The sequence below is a fragment of the Triturus cristatus genome, chromosome 2_2, assembly GCF_964204655.1.
Source record: "Triturus cristatus chromosome 2_2, aTriCri1.1, whole genome shotgun sequence".
Taxonomy (NCBI): Eukaryota; Metazoa; Chordata; class Amphibia; order Caudata; family Salamandridae; genus Triturus; species Triturus cristatus.
In genome coordinates, this window is record NC_140582.1 from 541,701,984 (window position 1) to 541,723,697 (window position 21,714).

The 21,714-nt window shown below is 39.4% G+C and overlaps 1 protein-coding gene across 3 annotated transcripts in view; it reads left to right on the plus strand.

Annotated features, from left to right (window-relative positions):
- Positions 1-21,714, plus strand: part of TMEM131L (transmembrane 131 like) — a 553,379-nt gene that overhangs the window by 296,468 nt on the left and 235,197 nt on the right. For all 3 annotated transcript variants that reach the window (XM_085641690.1, XM_085641691.1, XM_085641692.1), the window contains 6 exons: positions 5,270-5,347; positions 5,439-5,592; positions 7,407-7,465; positions 16,068-16,176; positions 17,862-17,967; positions 19,437-19,590. In XM_085641690.1, the coding sequence (XP_085497816.1) occupies positions 5,270-5,347; positions 5,439-5,592; positions 7,407-7,465; positions 16,068-16,176; positions 17,862-17,967; positions 19,437-19,590 (660 nt within the window). The remainder of the gene's footprint in view (positions 1-5,269; positions 5,348-5,438; positions 5,593-7,406; positions 7,466-16,067; positions 16,177-17,861; positions 17,968-19,436; positions 19,591-21,714) is intronic.

Sequence of the window (21,714 nt, forward strand, 5' to 3'; positions counted from 1 at the left end):
GTTGACTCAACTCCAAGTAAGAAAACCATGCACAACAATGTCTTTAATAATATATCACCCTGCGACATAAGAGTATCTGTCCCTCTTCCCGCGATCTCCAACTGACTTCCTTGGAACATTACTGCCGCAGCTGGATCCTGGAACACCAGAACAAACTGCGTTCCACATTCCTTAAATGACAGAGAAAAGGCTATGGAAACATAAGTTTGTGTGAATGCTGCTTGCCAATTGAGTTTAGTTCGTGGTGCACACAAGGAAATCATTTGGGGAAGTTCTGCCATTGCTGGTAATCTATATACCCTACAATTTGAGCTGGCTTTAAAATAATTTATATTCGTTTTTCTTTTATAGAAAAGTTGAATCTGCATTCCTAATGCAAAGAGAATCTCTATTTTTAAAGTGTCGGGTTCGGCCGGGATCTAGATAGTTCACCAATGTATTAACGTGATTGAAACGTTGGAAAGTCACAACACGGAGAGGCATGTTGATGCCATACTAATGCTAATACAAATGCTAATTCCAAAAAAAGTGAAAGTTCTTGGTCAAATCATAACCTTAGATTTAAAATGTTGATAGACTTGCTAGATAATACCACATATTACATCGCTTGTATCTATTCTTGAAGTACCTACCACTCCCCATAAGTTAGTCAGATATACATCCATAAATTGCAGTCCTCCACCAATTGGATGGGCTCAAATTGGTTAAGTATCAACTTGGATAATAGAGAGGCTATTATAGTGGGAAGTAGCCCTCTCGTCTGGTTTCTTTTCACTTTGTTTACCTTTATGAAACATAGGGCACGTTTAGATTTTACATACCAGCTGTTCGTAAGATCAGTACTGTATCTACTACTACCTGCAAGATGGCAGCAGGTGCTTAGCAAACCCTTTTCTCACAGTGGCCTGACTTCTTGAACTGTCTTTGCCGGTATGAAACAGGTCAAGTAATCGGGTTTTACTCCTTTTCCTGAACTGCACTGTTTCCGTTTAACACCCTTTCATTTTGTTTTCTCATACACCTTCTTGCTGCACCATTGATGAAACAACTTCGGAACTGTACCCTGAGTAATGCGATTTTGAGTATGATTTGGGCTGATGCATCCTTCGTAGAACTAGTGCAAATGTTCGACAGTATGCAGTGCTGGTCGATCTGTCTAGTGAAGTGCTGCTCGACCAATCACCCGCCTCATCCATGACCCTGCTCTGTGACTTTCAAAAGTCCTCTACTTAAACTTGCCAGGTCCCCGACAGACTAAAGCACAGTTAATCATTGCTTTGGTTGCTATCCTTCTGTTTTTTTGCGTTTGGTGCTGGTGTTTTTGATAGCTTGTTGCATTGTTCTCGCTTCACTAGTTGTGTGCACAGCTTCCAAGCTTGGCAACACTCGCTTCCCAAGCAGAGGCGTTGTGTGAACTTGCACAGGTGCTTGGATCACATTTCCTACAGATTAGTTAACGGTGAAGTATTTTAAAATTGGCCTTAAAACATGCATCACGCCAAGGCCTGCCCTTGCTGCGTACCCTTGTGTGAGGTGAATAATGCAATACAGCAGTTCTGAACTTTTTGACTTCCGTGGACTCCTGCTGAATCTTTACTGGAATCGAGGGAACCCACTGAGTATTTTTTGTACGCTTGGGCCCCTGGCCTAAACAATTTCTATAATTTGAAAACATTGCACAACATTACAAAAATAAGCATACACCGAATAAATGATAAAATATTGAAATACTTAATTTAATTCACAATCAAATATAGAAAAAGTTTTCACATTTTAATTGTGGTTCTTGATTTGTATATACGTTATTATTTTGAATACATTCATTCAAATTATGTAATTTTGTAGCAGTCGTGGACCCCCTGAGTATACGTCACGGAGCCCCAAAGTGTCCTCGTAACACACGTTAAGAACCACTGATGTAATACAAAACCCACAGTTAACTCCTGCCACTGTGCAGCTCTGCCTTCTCATTTTTCCTTTGCACAATATGCGGAATTGCCACAATTATGTGAAATGCACTTAAACAGTATTTTGTGTGACAGGTTAATACAAGGGAATACATAATATACAAAAATCACGCCAAAAATGCGATAGATTCTCGTTTTGAGCACATTTCACTTGGGAGCCGCACACGTTTATTTTATTGTTCCCGCAAGCCATTTTTCTGCTCGAACTAGATAGACTGCGGATAGAGAAAATTGTATAAAAAAAACAACCATTTAAATAAAATAAATGTGCACAATCGGAAATTACTTGAGATTCCCATTGAATAACAAAAATGTGCCCATGTCTACCCTAGAGTCAGTCACATGGCGGACCCCATTAGTTGTGACGAGCATAGACAGGCCAACATCACCTGCTGGAATCGCGATGCGTGCTTTGACACTGCCCTCGCCCATTCCAGGGTCTGCCATCCACCAAGAAGGGCAAGCGTTTGGCATCCATCAGTTGTCCATCGGGCACATAGAATAGAGGAGGGGCATGCCCAGCAAGAGCCTCTGCAGCAGTCAGGCATTAATGCGGGCCTACTTAACCAGTCGGCCTGCTGCCCTTCGTCCTCCAGTCCCCTCTCTGACTGGTCTGTGGTGCTTCATAGGAGACCAGGAGCGTTTTACGAAACTCGCACTAAATAATGGCCTATACATTCATCATTCACACTGGGTGGCGTAGCACGTTTGAGGGCTATCGTCCTAACCGACTTTTTAAATATTTAAAAGCTACCTTTAATAAAGGGTCGCATCATACTCATTAAAGAACCTCAGCCTATTGGCTGACCTCCCCATCCCCACTAGAGTAAACTGTTTACAACATGCTCCAGATCTGTAATGATTGGCCCCGCTCACCCAATCAGGGAACAAAGGAAAGGGCCACAAACGCTGCAGTGCATTAAAGAATGGTTATTCCCCGTCACGATGTACAAATCGCACGCGACACCCTCGTTGCCGGATGCAAAATGCCCCCAATCCTCCCTGCAGAACGTGAAGAGGGCCCCTGAGCTCGCATATCTCACAGCTGTTAATTGTATTTTGATAGCGCTTACTACCCCTGAGGAGGGGTCGAATCGCTTGACCCTGGGCAGCACACTGCTTTGGGATCCAAGGCAGGTGGTTAGTGTAGTGTTGTTGGTTAATATTAGTTATTGGGATTAGTCTGTGCGCTCATAGCAAACCATTTCCTGCAGTTATTTGTTTCTTTATGGTGGGCTAAGTTAATGGTGGTTGGTGGGGGTTGGATGAGCTCATGGTTTGTGGGATTAGTGGAGATTAGGTATTGTTAGGTTGCATAGGTATGACTTTCAGAGGAAGGAGGAGAGATTGATATATTGTAAATGAGCTGTGAGCAATTTTCTGAAAAACCTATAGAGAATTAGGGAAACCTGCACCCTGCAGTCTAATTTCAGCCATTGGTAATTACGCAGGGCCGCATCCCAGTCCATTATTATTTTGCACAAATGCCACCTAAGTTTAGACCCAACTATATGCAAATCAGTCTTGACCCTGCTTGAATGGGAACAGTCTCGCTGGCTCCAACCTGAGGTGGCGTCGTGTGCAGAATTCCTATGGATTGAAATGCAGCCAGAGCAATTACCAGTGGCTGAGCATTCCCTCTATCACCTTTTTGCATTCTTTATATCCATTGGTCTGTTGTGGTCTTTCACATATTTCTTCTACCCACTACAGCATAGGGTAGGTCCTTATTTAGTCACTGGCTTACTTTACATTGAGTGACGGCATTCTGCTCTTTCTAGAAGAGCACATCCACACACACTCCCTTCACAACTATGGACTGCCGTCGTAGCAAAGTGTGCTTTGTGAGGCAAAGATATTTTTGCTTTGAGCCAACTTACAGTTTTTTATATTGATGGGCTCCTAGCCAGTTTCGCAGAAAAGTTCAGCAAAAACATGACCAAACAAGCAGCGACAAAGTCAAAAGGCTGCTAGCCAACACCAGGCGGTACTGGCTTTGCCAGTGTGTGTGTCATTTGTTTGTGGAATTTCAGTGTCAATTCTTTTTTCTACTGTTGTTGGCTATTGAAAGTTTAGGAAGCTTTGAGCTGAGTTTCTTTAAGATTTCTTTTTTATAGGGAATACATTTGTAAATGTATCTGCTTCGGCGTATGCAGTACAGATGGATGTATAAAGCACCTTTAAAGTGCTGCTGTTATGTGCAGAGTTGGTTAACATTCTTGTATGCTTGTGGGCCAGGGTTATAGATGTCTACCGATGAACGCATTCAATACATGGAGCTATCATGTGATCCTGAAGTGGAAAACATCCTAATGCTGGCACCCCTGTAACTATGCTATTTTTTAAACAACTGTCTAATTTATCGAATATTTGGTTCATTTTAATGCACTCCATAGAGAAAATCTTTTGTACGCACAGTGTTCTGTGGCAAGTGAGGAAATGTATTTTATTCGTTCATTTTCATTGGAGCAGCAAAGAAACCACAGATCTTATAGATAGGTGTTCACCCATCTGCAGTTTCCTTTCAGTTGAAACGGCTGCATTCGTTTGTAGTACACCTGCTGTCACTGCCAGAATTAATTTAGCAAAGACCAAAATACATTTATGAAGCTGACATTCTTCAGAAACAGAGCTTTGTGCAGCAATCAGCCCTGTGCAGATGATTGTTCAAGCTTTATTGGTGTGGGAAAGACCAGTGACTTATTGCATCTGCTGTAGGGATCGGTATGCAACCTGTGATGCAAATGTTGAAATACCAGCAGGCATGACTTGGCCTTCTTTTCGAGAGTGATTTAATGAATATTAGATGTGTTAAAATCTTTGTAAAGGTTATCAGCCTCCCAGAGGATACTGTGTCAGCAGCGCATCTATCATTTTTGTTTTCAAAGAAAAAATTCTGTTTGCGTTAAATGAATGTTAGCGTTGCTTTTTGGGAAATATACTATTCTATAAACAAACAGTAGGTTCTTACCATTTATTTTGTTAGTGATAAGTGCATTTTTTATAAACACAAGTCAAATAGGCTTGTATTATGTCTGCGGCCCAGGTATTTCTTACACTCCTGGGTATTGTGCATCCTCATCACATCATGCAGGTGCTATATAGTACGACGCAGGATGAATAAAAAAAAACGCATACATGAGACCCTGTTTCTTGTCATATATATGTTACAATATTGACTGCAAGTCTTCAGCCAGAGACACGTTCTGCAAAATACACATAATTAAACAGATTTGAGACGAAGACCGGAACAAACCTATTATTTAAAGGAAATGTGTCATCTGATTTATCTTCCTTTTCAGGGTGATGCCACAAACTCCAGCCTTCTACAGGTTCATCTGAAATGTGACATTACTTATGAAATGCACGAGTTATCTAAGGTAGACCAACTTTTGTTATGTTTCAATTGAAGTCTGTCCATAATGAGGTTTGAACTGTGAGGTATAACCAGACTCTTATTTTTCTCGCTAGAATGCATGCTTTGCAACTGACCACTCTAGGTTGCTCGAGATGATTGTGGTGTTGAGGACGGACAATGACCGCATTACATCTGAAGGCATCAAGCAGTACATACTGGACAACGTGTTTGTGGTTTATGTAGCAACAGCCACAAGTAATTTCTCTTGTAAGTGGACCACTTTGCATTTTTCACCTCACAGTTCAAAATTGCATTCGACATAATTGATTTACGTTGTTCGAAATTGTTTGTAAATTATTTTTTATTTTGGCCAAGATAGTAAGACATCAACATTATCTACAACTTAAACATTTCCAGAGCACCACAAAATTAGAGTCTCAGGGTCCATCAATCTGACAGGTCCATTAATAGTCATCCAAGAAAAAAAAATGAGATTCAATGAATAAGAGTCCAAGGTATGAAAACACTGTGTTGGTCTGAAAGTCATAGAGCTTTTTATTTTTATTTAAGCATTCAATTTGACTGAAACGGAGACAGCTGACACGTGTTTCATTGTTTGACGAATTTTTCAAGGCTCAAGAATTCATTCGGAGACAAGTACCCTCCAGAATGCGTCTTGCAACGGAAATGCTATTTGTTCACGTGGACAGTAATCAATTGAACTTGCATCCATACCAACGATGCCGCCGCCACTGTAACTCCTGTGAATTACCAGCTTATAGCTGTTGCCGTTACGTCATAACTACTAGGTTTTTTTGACCTCAGCACACTATACATTATTTTGATATTACTGTATCCCTTCCGCGAATTAATTGATTTAAAAACTGTCCAAGTTCAATTGATTCCCGTCCTCGGGGATCAGAGGTACACTTGAGCAAATAGCATCTCCGTTGCAAGACGCATTCTGGAGCGTACTAGTCTCCGAATGATTTTTTGAGCCTTGAAAAAGTTGTCAAATGACGAAACGCGTGTCGGCTGTCTCAGTTTTGGATTTCAGTCCAATTGAATGCTTAAAGAAATAAAAAGCTCTTTGACTTTCAGATCCACATAGTGTCTTCATACTTTGGACATTTATTAATTGAATTGCATTCTTTTGTTTCTTGGATGATGAATATTGGACCTGTCGGATTGACGGACCCCGAGATTCTAATTTTGTGGTGCTCTGGAAAAGTTTATTATGTTATGAATATTCAAAAGTTTCTTTCTGATATTTGTTAAACACTAGATTGGTGACATAGTGTTTGTCCATTTGATCACATGTTACATAGTTCTTTCGATTGAAGTTCTACATTTTCCCTGAATCTGTGGTGTGCGAGCCTTTTTGTTTGACCACTTTCACCATTATTAGTTTATAGATTATCTACAACTTGATGTTTATCCAATAACGTACACTGCTAGTATGAAGAATATTTTTGCTTGTAGGCTATGCATAATGCAAATAATGGTTCGGTCTTGTTTACTAGAAAGTGGTAAATGGCTTCATTAGATTGAAACACTTTGTGAATTATGGGGAACATTCTTTGCAATACTTTTTTCATTATAATTCATTGTGTACATTTTGGTCACCCTAGTAAATATGAGAGTAAATGTACCACAGACTGTTCAAAGTATGTGCCTGCCAGCCTTCATAAAAGAGGCCCAGTATACCTATTGTATTTCACAGATTAGCAGTTTTGTGCTTACTCCAGCTTTTTATAGCTCAAAGATTTGAGATGTTTATTGTTGGATGTTATTAGATGGTGTTGCAGAGGGCAGGGTCTAGTTGAGGTTTTCATTTAAGCATGTGTTTATAACTATGCAAATATACATATATATTTACATTTGTAGTGATGGAGGTATACATTTATCTGTTAAGGATTCACTTTTCTTGTAAGTTCCTTTATGTAAAATTTTCTTTTAACTTTGAGGTTTCGTTTGAAAAGTGGCATCTTCGTTATTTGTACATTTAACTGTTGCATACCTTTCCTAATGTTAAGACCTTCATCTTTTGAGTTATCTAATTTTATCTTTCTTTTGAACAGATGGCTCCACTGTAAATATTTACATATTGAATTCAGGGAACTATCTAGTTCACATACAGGTAATTGTAGACGTGTTTCTTTGGCACAGTAATTAGTGATATGGCAAGAAGTATTAAGAAATGTGTTCTGTAAAATAAATGGAATAGTGAGGCAAACAGTCTTGATATTAAACTCATAATTCTTGTTTCATTTTGATCTTAAAGTACATTTGACATCTGCATCTTAGTTAGCTGGGCTTCTAGCTTTGAGTGTTTCTTATGTCTACCAAATATACTAATAGAAAAAGTTGCATCTTAAAATTCTAAAATATTTAAGGGCATTCTCACTGTAAAATTCTCTTCCACAGACATTGACATTGTACCTATAACCCACAGAGTGGGAGCATAGCGCACATTAATGCATTATGGAAAAATCACTTGTAATAAAATTAACAGTGGTTAAAAGATACCCCAGCCAGCTTGAAGACCCCTGTTGCAAGGAATATAAATACTTTTCCAATACATTATTGATACATGTATTCATGTGGCGTGGCTATAGTAATGTAAACTCCGCACCTGTTCCAAGGACATAATCCATTATCTATGTCCCTCCTTAAAATCTGTTTAGTCTGGCAAGTAAACCAGCAAAATACAGCTACTAGAACAGGTGATAAATAATTGTTTATTTAACAATGTAAACATTGCTTAAGCTACATTTATCACAGAGGTTAGAAAGCTTTAAAAATTGCATTGTTTTATGTAGTAAATTTTGTTTTTAGTACCAAAACAGTTCACACCACCCTCTTTGCTACACACATGTAAACAAGCAATAAAATCGAGGCCCCTATGCAGACTAATGCATTAAAAGCCAAGGTAAGGAGGTCCGTTGTGACATCTTAAATGTTTATAGGGGCTGTGGTGCATTTTAATAAGTGATTTCACCTTGTATCGGACTATTGGTCTTTACAGCTATTTTCCAGTAAAAGTAATTAGAATAAAGCTCCTCCATGTTTTGTGGTTGAATAATGGTTCTCCAGTTATTGATCTTTCATAGATTAATATGCTTGAATCACACCCAGTGGTCAAAGTGGGAGTCCCACGCTAACATAATAAAGCAGTATTTATCACTATCCGAGCCTGTAATGGCAATGAAAAAGTCAGTTTAACAGCCGATCTGTCTTTTTTTTTTAAAAAGGACCAAACTTGAGCTATAACCAATCAGGCCACAGCACCCTCTAGAACACCCAACAGAGGCCGAGTCCCTCAGTTTTTCCACTGCACGTCGTGTGAAGGGAGTCTCCCTGACCTCTGCTCAGTTTCTTCAGCTATTACTTCTTTTTGGATCATCCAAGATTATATTTCATGTTTCATTTCTTTTACCCTGGCATGAATATGTCATAGTTGCAGAAAGCAAGCTAATGGACTACAAATATGTCTAACCTTTTCCTCAAAACTCTCACGTTCAGAGAGATGAGGCTAATTTTGGGACTACAGAAACGTAAATCTGTCACTTCTGATGAGGATAGTGAGGATTCCTTCACCTCATAGGAGAGTTCAAGGGGAGAGGTCGCACCAAGAGTCTCCAGAGGGCGTTCAGAAAAGCCATAAAATAGACTTACCATGAGTCTTGATAAGGCACTTCTCACAGAGAAAGAGACAATTGGAAAAAACGTCCGTAGAGGCAGACCCTACAGCTCCCTCTGCAACCCTCTGCAACCCTGATACTACATCAGCGAAAATACTCATAACTCGACAGTGAGGCATCTGCAACAAAACTGCCATCAAAATCATTGTTCACAACCATGTCGTATGGCATAGTCTATGATGGCCTCGTCTACGACAACCTCATCTATGACGGTCGCCGGCCTCGTCTACGAATGGCATAGTATATGAGCGTCGTCTACGACGGTCGTCGATGGCAGTCGTCGACAACAGCCTCATCTACAATGGTCATCTACGACGGCTGTTTACGACAGCCTTCTCAACAATGGCCTCCTCTACAAATGGCTTCATCTACGAATAGCCTCATCTATGACGGTTGTCTATGACAGTCGTCTATGACGCTCGCCTCCGATAACCATGTCTACGATGGCCTTCATCTATGACTGTATCCTCTAAGACCGCTTCGTCTACGACGGAGGCCTCGTCGCCGACAAACATTGTTGTCAGCCTAGTTGACTACGTCCACCTCGTCCTCTACAATCAAAATGGCAATACAAAATACAAAGCACCGTTTTGATCAACAAGAATAAAAGACACATAATACAGAATAACTTAATGTCACGAATTAGGGGGACTAATATGAGCTTTTCTACAACAGTCAGCAGTATATGGAGAGGCAATTTGTGGAGCAATTTCACTATTTCGCTCTGCCTCCAACTTCAGAGCATTGGTCAGTTCTTTGAAGCTCTAGTACTAGACCTACAGGGCATGTTACAGGATTACTACTAACATTTTCCCGAGCCTGCAAGGTCACATCGTGCCCGATATGTCCGCATCCTCCTATGCTCCTGCCACTGAAAGTGATCACAGTCTCAATTACCATTCTTCCTAGGAACGACCTGTTTACATCTGGTGATGATAGAGAGAAGAACCACAACCTCTGGATTCCCCACCACATGATTTTTTATGGTTCCCAGACCCTTACGGAAGGAGCGACCAAACGCTTCGAACTTCAAATAGCAAATATGCAATGGTTTGTTCTCTTGCTGATTTTAACTAGAAAAGCTTCGAGACCTATTCCAATTGTTGATATATCCGGGAAGAATTGCAATCATGGAAAACCCTGTCACTCGCAACCCTCCCTAACCAACAAGGGGACGTTCTCAACTATGCCTGGCACAACTGTAAATCACTGGCAATATGAGACAGGTATAACCATGAGATGTAGTCAGACATTGACACATTCATAGAATTTCTGCCGGAAGGCAGAAAGGGCAGAAACAAAAAAGATTATGCCGGGGTCGCAACTTCCTCATCAGTAAACATAGATTGTGCTATAGATATAGCTTCAATAGATATCCCACCAATGGCAGGGTCAGTGGTCCTTAGACGTCAAGGTTAGTTTAAGCCCACTACATTTAGAACCTGAGATGCAAATATTTTTACCTTACCATAGCGATGCTTTGTTTGGCAAGCACGTAGACGATGCCTTGCAAGTATTCAAGGCTGACTCTGACACCGCAAGATCTTTTGGCACAGTCCATTTTGAAAAAAGCACCCTTTAGAGGGACTCATGAAAATACTTAACTGTATCAAGGTGGATACCAGAGGTATCAGTCTTAGCAACGCTATCAGTAGCCCTTAGGCTAGCTTACCTACAGTGACAACGTTCTGGTGCTGCTTACGCCATCCTGTGGGAAAAACCATTCCAAAATGTTGTCATCTATAGCGGAAAATAGATTCGGACAAATAAGTCCTGGATCTCAAAACATATGGTCAGACCTTAGAGTTCACCCAGATTCCACCCACCACTCCACCAAAACGAGAGCGCCCCTCCCCGCATCTGCTTCAGAAGGGAGTGCTAGCTATGCTAACCAAATATTCCATAGAGAAAGGCTTACATTCTCAGTAAGGAACACGCTTCTTCTCTCATTTTCTTTTTCATAGACATGAAAACAAAGGATTGGTGATCCATCATAGACCTCAGGAAATTAAACAAGTATTTCCAAAACCAATATTGTTATGTGGTCACACTCTTTGACATCACATGACTGCTCTAAATTTACAGGATTCATACTTCCAGATTTCCTCCCACGCATCAAAGTTCTCCCATTTGGCTTCACAGATTAACTTCTGAATTTTTACCTACTGCATGGACCTGTGTCCGGTTTCTTCAGGACAGAGGGTCATCAGGTATTCTTCTACTTGGACAACTGGTAGATAAAAGCACCAATGGCATTTCAAGCGTCCAAGGCCACAGAGGCTTGCCTAAAGTTGTTTCACAGACTAGGTCTCCTTGTGAATTATCAAAGATAATCAACTCATCCATCCAAGAAGATTCTATCCCAAGGCCGCAACACTAGATACTGTCCAAGACAACTACCTTTCAATTCCAAGCCAAACAACAAACGCTCTTAAGAACTGGCTCTCAAACTAAAAAACTAAAAAAAAAATCAGCGCACCTGTTTATTAAGCTTCTGGACATCATGTCCTTAGTGATCAATATGATCTTGTGCACCTGAAAATTAGACGCTTACAGGAGCAGCTACAAAAACAATACATTCAAACAAAGGAATCATTCAAGGGCCTGGTGATCCTCACACAGGCATGATGAAAGCCCTAGCCTGGTGGTCCCAGACCTCCCACCTATTAGAGGACCTCCCGCTCTTACCTCAAAGACCTCACTTAGTAATGACTATGGGTGCCTCCCTGGAGAGATGGGGTAGTCATCTACAGAACCTGCAAATTCAAGGAACGTGGTCTCCGCTTCAAAAGAGCATGCCTATCAATCGCCTGGAGCCCAAATCCATCTAACTCAGTCTCCAAGATTTTCTGCCAATGATAGCAGAGTCTTCGGTGTTAGTTCGCACAGGCAATACCTCTAGCATGCAATGAAGCAGCCTCCACGAATAGAAGTTTGATCGGTTGGCGTTAAATATGATCTTCTCATTCTGGGGCAAACTGGCTCTAGATTTCTTTGCAACAAACTAAACCCGCAAATGCCACTTCTGTGCACGTTGTCATGCACATCCAGGGTCGTGAAGGCATACCTTCCAAAACATGGTCAGGGATCTATGATTAACTTTTCCCCCGATACCTTTAATACCAAATGTTCTCAGCAACAGGAAAGCGGAGTGGTGCCGTCTCATCCTGATAGCCCCAGATGGCTCATGCAGCATTGATTCACGGAGTTTCTTCTGCTATCGCTATGCAACCATATTCACTTTCCAACATCCCATAAATGTTTGACGATTAACTAATCTATATTTTTATTAAATTGCATGTGAATGTTATGTATATATTTTCTACCCACCATCCACTATTTGAGCTAATACTATAATGTACAAATACAGCAACTGCTTGCTATTCTGATTCAAGCATGTGAATCTATTAAAGATCCAATACTGGAGATAAAACAAGTTACTTTACCTGTAACTGCAGTTCTCCAGTATTGGTATCTTTCATAGATTCACATGCGACCCACCCTTCTCCCCGGAGAGGTTCCCCTTACAGCTCAGGATTGTTTATTCCGACTTGTGCTTGAAAATCTGAGGGACACAGCCTCTGTTGGGAGTGTTATAAGAGAGTGCTGACTGGTTATAGTTCGTTTGGTCCTTTTTACAAAAGGACATAGGCAATTAAGCCGACTTTTTCATTGCCATTATAGGCTATGATAGTGATACGTACTGCTTTATTATGGTACTGTGGGACTCCCACATCGGGGAATGATTCAAGCAAGTGAATCTATGAAAGATACCAATACTGGAGAACTGCAGTTACAGGTAAGTAACTTATTTTCTTTTAGACCAGCAACACGAATTATAGGGCTACAGAAAAGATGTTGCTATTTCGAAACAGAGGTATGAATTGGAGTCACAATCTACAAATAAGGTTCCTTTGAGATCTGAACAAATGTGCTTGTTTAGCATGGGAGATACTTTAATGGTTAATAATACAGTTCGAACAAAACAGCAGCATGAGAGGGATGAGGCATGCTCTTTTATCCTACAGATGCTTCTGAAGCAAGCTAGTTTGTAGTAAAATGAATGGGATATGAACGCCTTATTTTTTTTTTTATATGCCTTTTGCAGTAGATGTTAAAAAGTGCACACTCTTATATTATAAAGTCTGTTTTGGCTTCCTCTTCAGTAAACCACCTTGCCTTCAAGAGCAGGGCATTTGCCTCTTACTCTCACAATACTTGCTGAGGGAAGGGTTGTGAACAGGTGTTCCTCCTTTCCAAAAGAGTATTAGTGTTGAAGGATAATTCCTTGTTCAAATAACACACATAAATCCTGGTTGATTTGAGTGAAAGTAGTTCTTTTTATTCACCACATTGTTATGATCATTACACTCGTTTTTGGTTTTTCTTAGAGCAAATTTTAGGGAAAGTGAACAGCCGACACGTGTTTCGCCCTATGTGGCTGATAGAGCCAGGGCTTTCTCAAGGCTAATCTTTACATTCTGACATCACGGTATCAACGATTAGTCTGTACATTTTCAAGATATTAGTGGGACATTGTGATTAAAATCCAAATTTTGATGGTCATGAGAAAACAAGTTTCTCATTGGGTCCTAGGGTAAATCCTCGATAACACTAGGTATTCATATCCAGTATCAGGATCTCCGGGCCATACACTTTTCTCTCAATCTCACAATACTTGTGTTCATGCCGCAGAATTTACAATTTTTTTTCCCTTTACCAAAGGTTATCTGCTCCTGGAAATTAATTTGTAATGTAAATGGGTTACTTAATATAGAATATAGCCAATCGTAGAATGAAAGTCATTCTGTGAGATGGAGAAGTATGGACTCCAGTTCCAGGGGACGAGAATAAGGGCAGAGGTTTAAAACCTACGTGTTATTCAAGAATGGTGAACAGGGAAGGCTTTCCCCTTGCAACTTGCTGTGTTCTGCAGGTTTTATTTTTGTGGCTGCCTTGGGACAGCAGCAAGAAATAGAAAAAGATTTCAGACAGCCCTAAGTCTACTGGTTATGCTGTTGTCACGGTAGGGAATCAAAGACTTGTTAAAAAAAAAAATCACCTCTAGGTGAGCAAACTGAGTCTGAAACACAGGTGGTTTTGTAATCTTGCAGTCAATTATGATAATCTGATTATGAGGATGGAGTATCTGAAAGACACTTTGTTTTGTGCACCAGAACCTTTTGCTCCCATAATTAATGCCTCAAAAGCAGTTTGACGAGGAGCCATCAGGGCCTTGATTCTGCAGTCCAAATATGACCTTCTGTAAGGGGTGGGCACACTTTGCAGAAAGATCCTGGTTTCCCATTAGTGAGCTAAGCAAGTTTACCATGCAGGATCTCAGTCTGTGGCCAAAGGAGAACGATTCTGAACATCAATCATGATTGTGGGACTCGGGGAATTTTACCATTGTCAGCATTTTGGTCTTCATAAAGCATCTGTATCGACCTGTACTACCTTTCAGTGCAAGATAAGCACATTGTTATTGTAGGACCCTGGAGAAGGTTACCTGATTTCCTGCCAGGTATTAAAGTTGATTTTTGTGGTATTATGAGGCTGTAGCATTCGGTCCGCCGCAGTGTTTGTTAGAGAAGTGACCTTTTCCCCATATCTTATATATTAGTGTAGCTAGAGTTATGTTGCATTAGCCCATACCCAGTTTAAATGTTTTTTTGTTTTTTAGTTGATGTCATTTAAACCCAAAAAACGATTCAGCTGTAGTCTGTCTCGATGGCAAAACCCATTCATTTTTATCAACAAGTCATAGCAATACCTTATTTTATGGTCTGCATTAGTGAGAAATGCTTCCTTTGTACAAAAAAGACCATAAGTGTGTCTCCTCAGGATTTTATCACCTACGGGAGGAAGGATAGCCATTTATTGCCTGCTTTCCCCATTTTTATTTCCAAATGCTTTTGCCTTATGGCCTCTTCCATCTTTTCATAGATTAGCTGAAACCCAGCAACCAGTGCTGTCCCTAACAGGTTTCTTAGCCCATCATAAATAGGTCAAACAATCCATGATCCTCATTGTGTAGTGTCAAAAATGGAAAACCAGTATAAGCGTAAGGCTGATAGTAGGCTAAAGTGGCTAAGATGCAAGTTAAGCATAACACAGACATGCATTGCTCCTTCATTTGGCCAGGTGGATCCTGACAATTGCATTGTATCATGACTGGTGAGGGTAAGAGCTACAGCAGAGCAACAACACTCTTGGAACATATATTGCAACTTCATGGCTTTTGGGGAGTAAGTAGTACATTTAGTAACAGCTGGGTTTGGCATCCAAGGTCAAGGCCACACCAATATTCAATTCATGAATTATAAGTGGCATGGTAATACAAATATACAAAGCATAAAGCTGGTGTTACAAAGCTGGCAAGGTCAAAGTAAGTACACATGGCTGGGAACACAAGACGCCTTTGAAAGTGACTTCTGTATAGAGTATCACAAGGCATTGAGTAGGCTATGTAAATACACTAACGAGAACATAGCATTTTACCTTCATTCAGTGCAGATTAACACTTGCGTTTGTATCTTTGTCTGACCTGCGTAAAAACATTTTGAAATAAGTAGATAAAGATACCATGTTAAACCCCTAAGGCAAAAAGTAGCCTGTGTAAAGTCAGGTTGTAATTGCTGCGTTTAGGGCTAGAACCTACAATGGGAGCCTGGCTGTAACGTAGGAAATTTTGCATACAGCGTGCAGATTTGCAGTGGAGATCTTAAGAAATATGAAAGCTGTTGGTAGTAACCTAGGAAACTTTAATTCAGACTCGTACCTATTTGCATATTTTTAAATGAAATATTACTGTGCTGAAATTTGAAAGCATATTTTAAAATGTATTTGGGATTTGAATTCTGTAAACTATTTTTATTGTACGGGGATTTTTCTTTTATAGTGGAAACATCTGATAAAGATTTAGGATGTAATATGGACATTTTAAGGGCCTTGTTACTCTTACTTAGTTTATTTCTGTTATAAGTTGGTTTTAGTGCTCAGCAAGGATAATTTGGTTTTTCATCCTCTTGGTTGCAGGACATACGCAGTGTTTTACAAAGTGAATTTCTGTCTGTCCAGTCTGAACCAGTACTGCTACTTAGTTCAGCATCCAACTTCACAAAGGTTGCTTCAATTACATGTGGAGGTATGTGCGTTTTACCTTTTTGAGTGGAGAGTGGGGTCTTCATTGCTGGATAAATTATCACAAAAAATTTGGCCAACTTGTGCATTAAAGTAATTGGGGGCAATGATGTATGATTTGGAAAATTTGCTATCAGGATTGAATGGAAAGCGAGAGAATGGTTTGTGCAGATATGTTGAAGTACATTCTCTTTCTAGTCAGACTCTTTCCAGTCAAATAGTTGCCTTTTCAGTCGCATACAATTAGCAGATTAATAAAAACATCTTGGAGGAGAGCCAGCAAAGGTGTGATAATGGTGCTGTGTGTTCACTGTGTGAGACAGTTTTTTTTCACAGTTTCCTAGTCGTCCTCCCCCTTTTACAAGGTCAAAAAGCTCTTTGCAACTCGCTTAAGTAATATACGCTATTTTGTTATGTATAGTCTTGTGTGGCCCATTGCAATAGTACATTTTTGGATCAAGTCTGGTTTATTGCAGATTGTAGTTATTAACTAAAAGTGTAAAGTCTAAAAAAATTAAATTAATGAATTCCACTGTGTAACAAAATGAGGTGTAGAGTTCCATTCATAAATTTGCAATTACTATTAGGTTAACATCCTCCAGTACTTTTTATTTGTTTTCCAATAACATTGGCTGTAGTTGCTTGTAAAGACAAAGTCCCACTCTATTGGATTGTGTGGAGTCCTAATGCACACTTATGTTTCTGGCCTATTCACACATTTCAGTGGGGTTTGCCTTGAATTGTTTACCAGCTTGAAGTATTTTTGATGTGTACCAATATTTAGTTATCATAAGGATTTTTCTATACTAATGTGCCTCTGGTGACAATGATGTATATGTAATTCCGTTTTTATATTTATAGTCTATAGAGTTCTTGTTGCCACAGCTGCAACTAGGTCTCAGGATACCTTTAGCTTGCAAATGCTGAAGATGTTTGTGGAGACTGGGGTACAACGTGTTTACAAAGAGCAAGCCTCACCTAGCTTAATACTATCATAGGTGCACTTATATGAACAATGATAAAGCAACACGCTCCCAGAAATCTCCATTGTTAAAGTTACTCCTCGAGCAAGCAGGAGTAGGGATGAACTAAGATTCGGTTTCTTACCTAAGATGACACAGATTCTTTGAGGATGAGCAGTCAACAATGACAACATACTCTTGGAAGATCCCTCAGGATGTTGAAAGTCATTGTCAAGACTGGGCACTAGATTCCGAGCAAACACGAATAGTTTTTCTGTAGTTTGCCAAAACTTGCTTTGATCACTTTAGGACTCACCCAAACCAAAAATGTAAACTCTTTGCCAGGAGATACTGGCAACCAGGAACAAGAGGAGAAGCATTTTCGATAAATTGGTGAGGGATATTTCAAATCTACATGTAATAAAAAGAGAAATTTGCAATGCTGTTTAAATGTCAATAAAACATTTTCTTCTAGTGTGCATGGAATATTTTCAAACCATTTGCTTTAATCTATTCATTTTTGCCTTTGTATATACCACTCTTGTGCCTTTTGATATTTGCAATCAGCAACTCCTATATAGCATTAAAGGAATGAGAACTAAGAGACAGCTTATCTTCTCTAAGGCTGCATTAGTTTACATCATTGTATTGTGCTTGAAAATTAGGAAAGTGCCAAGGAGAAATGTTATAAAAATATTCCTCTTCACATTCTGTTTGCTTTTGCCAGCTGCAACACACGAACATGATGCTAACTGCTTGGGAGAAGTAAGGATGAATCTGTTGAGTGGATCTACAACACTACAGGCTTGTTTTTCCTTTCAAGTGAATGAAGGGTACGCATCACAGCAGAATTGCTAAAGTATTTTTATGAAATATACATAAAGGAAAGGGACTGCCCATTTTAGTCTTGCTTGGGTTACTTGTTTATTTTTACAGATAGGGTATTGCCAATTTTAATGTGCAGCTTCGTTTGTTTAGGTACCAAATATTGTTGTTTAAGCCATTCAGGTATTGGTAAGCAATTGGGATATACCATCCATTATAAACCTTTTCTCTAGGAAGCACCTCATGCATTATAAGCCCACAAACCAAACAGTGTACCAGCTTTGGGAAAAGAGGGAAGAAAAATCATGTTCATTGCTTTAGCTTGAGTTGCACAAATACACTTCATCCCTTTGTGTGCTTCGTTGATTTGAGTTAATGGGTATTTGCATTGTTGAAGGCACATCCCATATATTATTTGCATATTTAAATCACGTGAGAATTCCAAATTATTTTAGAAAGAAAAGTATTACTGATTTGAGAGGCTGGGACCTGTAAGCTCGTAGTCCTTATTTAGCAATAATCAAACTAAAAAATTGTTCATGTAAGATTTGGATTAATTAACGATTTACCATCCCAAGCTTTTAACTACACAACAAGGTGCCACAAAGAAGAGTTCAGACTGCTCTGGAAAAGTACTTCAGTGTTCACCCCCCCACCCCCCCCCCCCACACTTGTCCCCTTTTACGTTCAGGGTTTTAATAGTTTCTAATGAAACATACATTATAATCCATTCATGATACATATAAATATGTGCTTGCCACATACGCATACATTTTAGTTAATTAATGGTTTGCGGACAGGTGGTGCTGTCTTCACTGGCAAACAATGAGATAACCCTCTCCAGATAACCCTAACTTGAAATAACCACACAATATCGCCTTGGGTTAATCCTGGCTCAATTCTTCCTGTAGGAACTTGGGTAAAGGAGATTTTTCGGGGCATCAAGGTATAACCTATTAGGCAGGCACAAAATTACCAGTTAGTGTTTCTATGTGCCATGGCAAGCATTTGCAATTCATTCATCATAGATGCTTGGATCCTCACATCATGTCATGATTTGTAATAATTTCACACTGGTGTGTAAGGATATTACAGCACGGCCAGGAGAAAGAAAAAATACAACATTAAAAGTTAAGACTTTGATTAATACGAGATTTGCTTCCCTATTGTGGAACTCCAGATCCATCTCCCTTTCGGTAGTGAAATTGATATTTGACGCAAGCTGCTTCCTTGTGGGCTTATGTTTTTTGTTGGGACAAGTCTTGTTTTCCTCCGTTTTTTAATGAATGGCAAATTGTGACCGTGGTAGTATGCCTTTGCAGCCACGGGGGCTAGCAAATTCTTTGTCAAACACTAGAAACATTGAAGTACAGTTAAGCTTGTAAATTCTTGCACAGGTAAAGCCCACCATTGCTCTGTGAGATTGCTTCTGCTTTGATCTGCTGGTCACCTCCTTTGTTTTGTCATCTGATTGCAGGGTGTTTGGCCTGGATCCTTCTGCTGTATCATTTCACATCCAACATCATCACATGGACTCTGGAGTCTGGTCAATTTGGTTGACCAATAACTTTGATTTCAGCATTGTGTTACATGATGTGTTTGTCGCTCGAGAAGCCAGGAATGTTTTAAAGGTAGGCATTGTTCTTCAGTAAGTTATTGTGAATGCTTTGTGGTGTATCACAAAAACATGAGCAACTTATTACATAGAGTTAGACATCAGCACTGTAAGCTGTATCCTTTGTGTGCTCTTAATTCAGACGTGTGCATCCAATCCTAAAGCATTTTTCAAGCTATTACATTGCATGCTTTTCAAACATTTCTTTTGACATTTTTGTTCTGTTTCTCGAACTTAAGTGCAGTTAACCTGCTGACTGATTGATTCATTTACGCTAACATAGTTTTTTGTTTAAACACATTTAGTGCTGTATTTCTTTCTACCATTGAACCATAAGGCCTCATTCATTGTTTGCCGGATGCAGGACATCAATCAGAAAGCAGCCAATGTCCCATATGTCCTACTTGGAGAGTATACGGCCCCTATGCACTTTAAATAGGGCAGACAGGACATCGGCTAAAGTCTAAATAGTCCTTGGACTATTCAGAAAATAAATAATTGAATAACAATTGTCTGAGCTGTGAATGCTTCCATTTTCATAATCATTTATGTTTGGTGGTGCGCTCTCGATTGCATTCATGCATTTGAGACTAGGGAAGAGACTTACTAAAAGTAAGTGGAAAGTCTTTACCTTCTCCGTTTACAAATGAAGTTCAGGAAAACCGCATGGCACACTGACAACTAAATCAGTCAATGCTATCTCACCTTTCAAATATACATGATTCTTTCCAACATGAGCTGTGTTAATTCACAGAAAACCGTTGAGACTCCACAATAATAAAATATCCATGTTCCAGATCTTCCTCTGACCTCACCAGTATTTTCATCCAACTAGCTCTACTGTAGCATAGTCATGCACAAGTAATGTATTAATATGTCTACTGGCATTTTTACACTTTCTGCAAGGTTTGCTTCAAGTTTTATGAAAAATAACCAATTATGCAATTTGGTGAGATATTTATGTAAGTTGCCAATAGATTATTTATGATTAAGATGTTTCGTACTACCCTCAAATTGTAAATGCACACACTTTAACACAATGGAAAGTCATTCAAAGATAAATGTTTACACTTTTAAACCTAGAATGCCATACGTTCCTCAGAACAAGAATGAACATTATTGAAAATTACAGTGAGTCTAATTAGCATTGACATATTGCTGAATATTGCATCGAGTGACATACACTAGTGACTCTATACAAATTAATAAAGATGCAATATGCAGTCTTCAGTTCCAAAATGTGGTGCTGTCGAATCAAGATATTTTTACGTCAATCTGTTTACCTCTGACACCATTGATCACACGTTATTTGATCTGCTAGTCTATTTAATGACTGCAATTAGAAACAATTGTTTTCTATACTTAATCAATTTGTACTGGACGAACACTACTTCATCTCAAATTGCACATTATAAATACAAAAAACAGTGATAAATATTTACATTTGTACAGTGACTTTTTGTACAGTGACTTTTTGACATATCAAACATAACATTGCAGTGAATTTGAAATTAATCGAAAAGTCAATTTTTTAGTGTCAAAACAATCCGAAAATCAATTAAATCATTTGTCCGATATTGGGTTATCTTTTCAAGAACTTTAGCTGGTTGGCTCCTATAGTTCTTACTATAATTGCGGTCCTAAACAGAGTCAAGTTCGAAGCTTTGTAAATGTAAACGAGCAAACTTGGTTGTTTTAATGTGTGTGCTCGGGTGGGCGTTATTTTGCCTTCGTATCTCCCACCATTATTAATGATCTCTGTTTGTTTGCCAACGCGTTTCGACCTTTGACATTGGACCTATGTCTTAGTTGTTAGGTCGTCTTCAGGGCTGGTGTTTTGTTGGAATCGGACGTCTATCTCTGCAAGGACAAAAAATGTCTGTTTTAATTTTTATGTACAATTGGGGTGTTGTGAGGGCAATGGTTTTGTGCTAACTTACGCTCATTAACGGGTATGGAGACTTTTCTTCTTTTTCTGCAATAAATAAATGAATTGTAAGTGTGGTGGTACTCTTGGTTATCTTGTGGTTATTGAATGGGTATCATAATACGTGTCCTACCTTGCCGTTCTGGTTGTGGGCTGCCGGCTCACGAAGTTAACTTGTTTTTTCAAGTCCGACTGGTTTCTCTCTGGGGGACA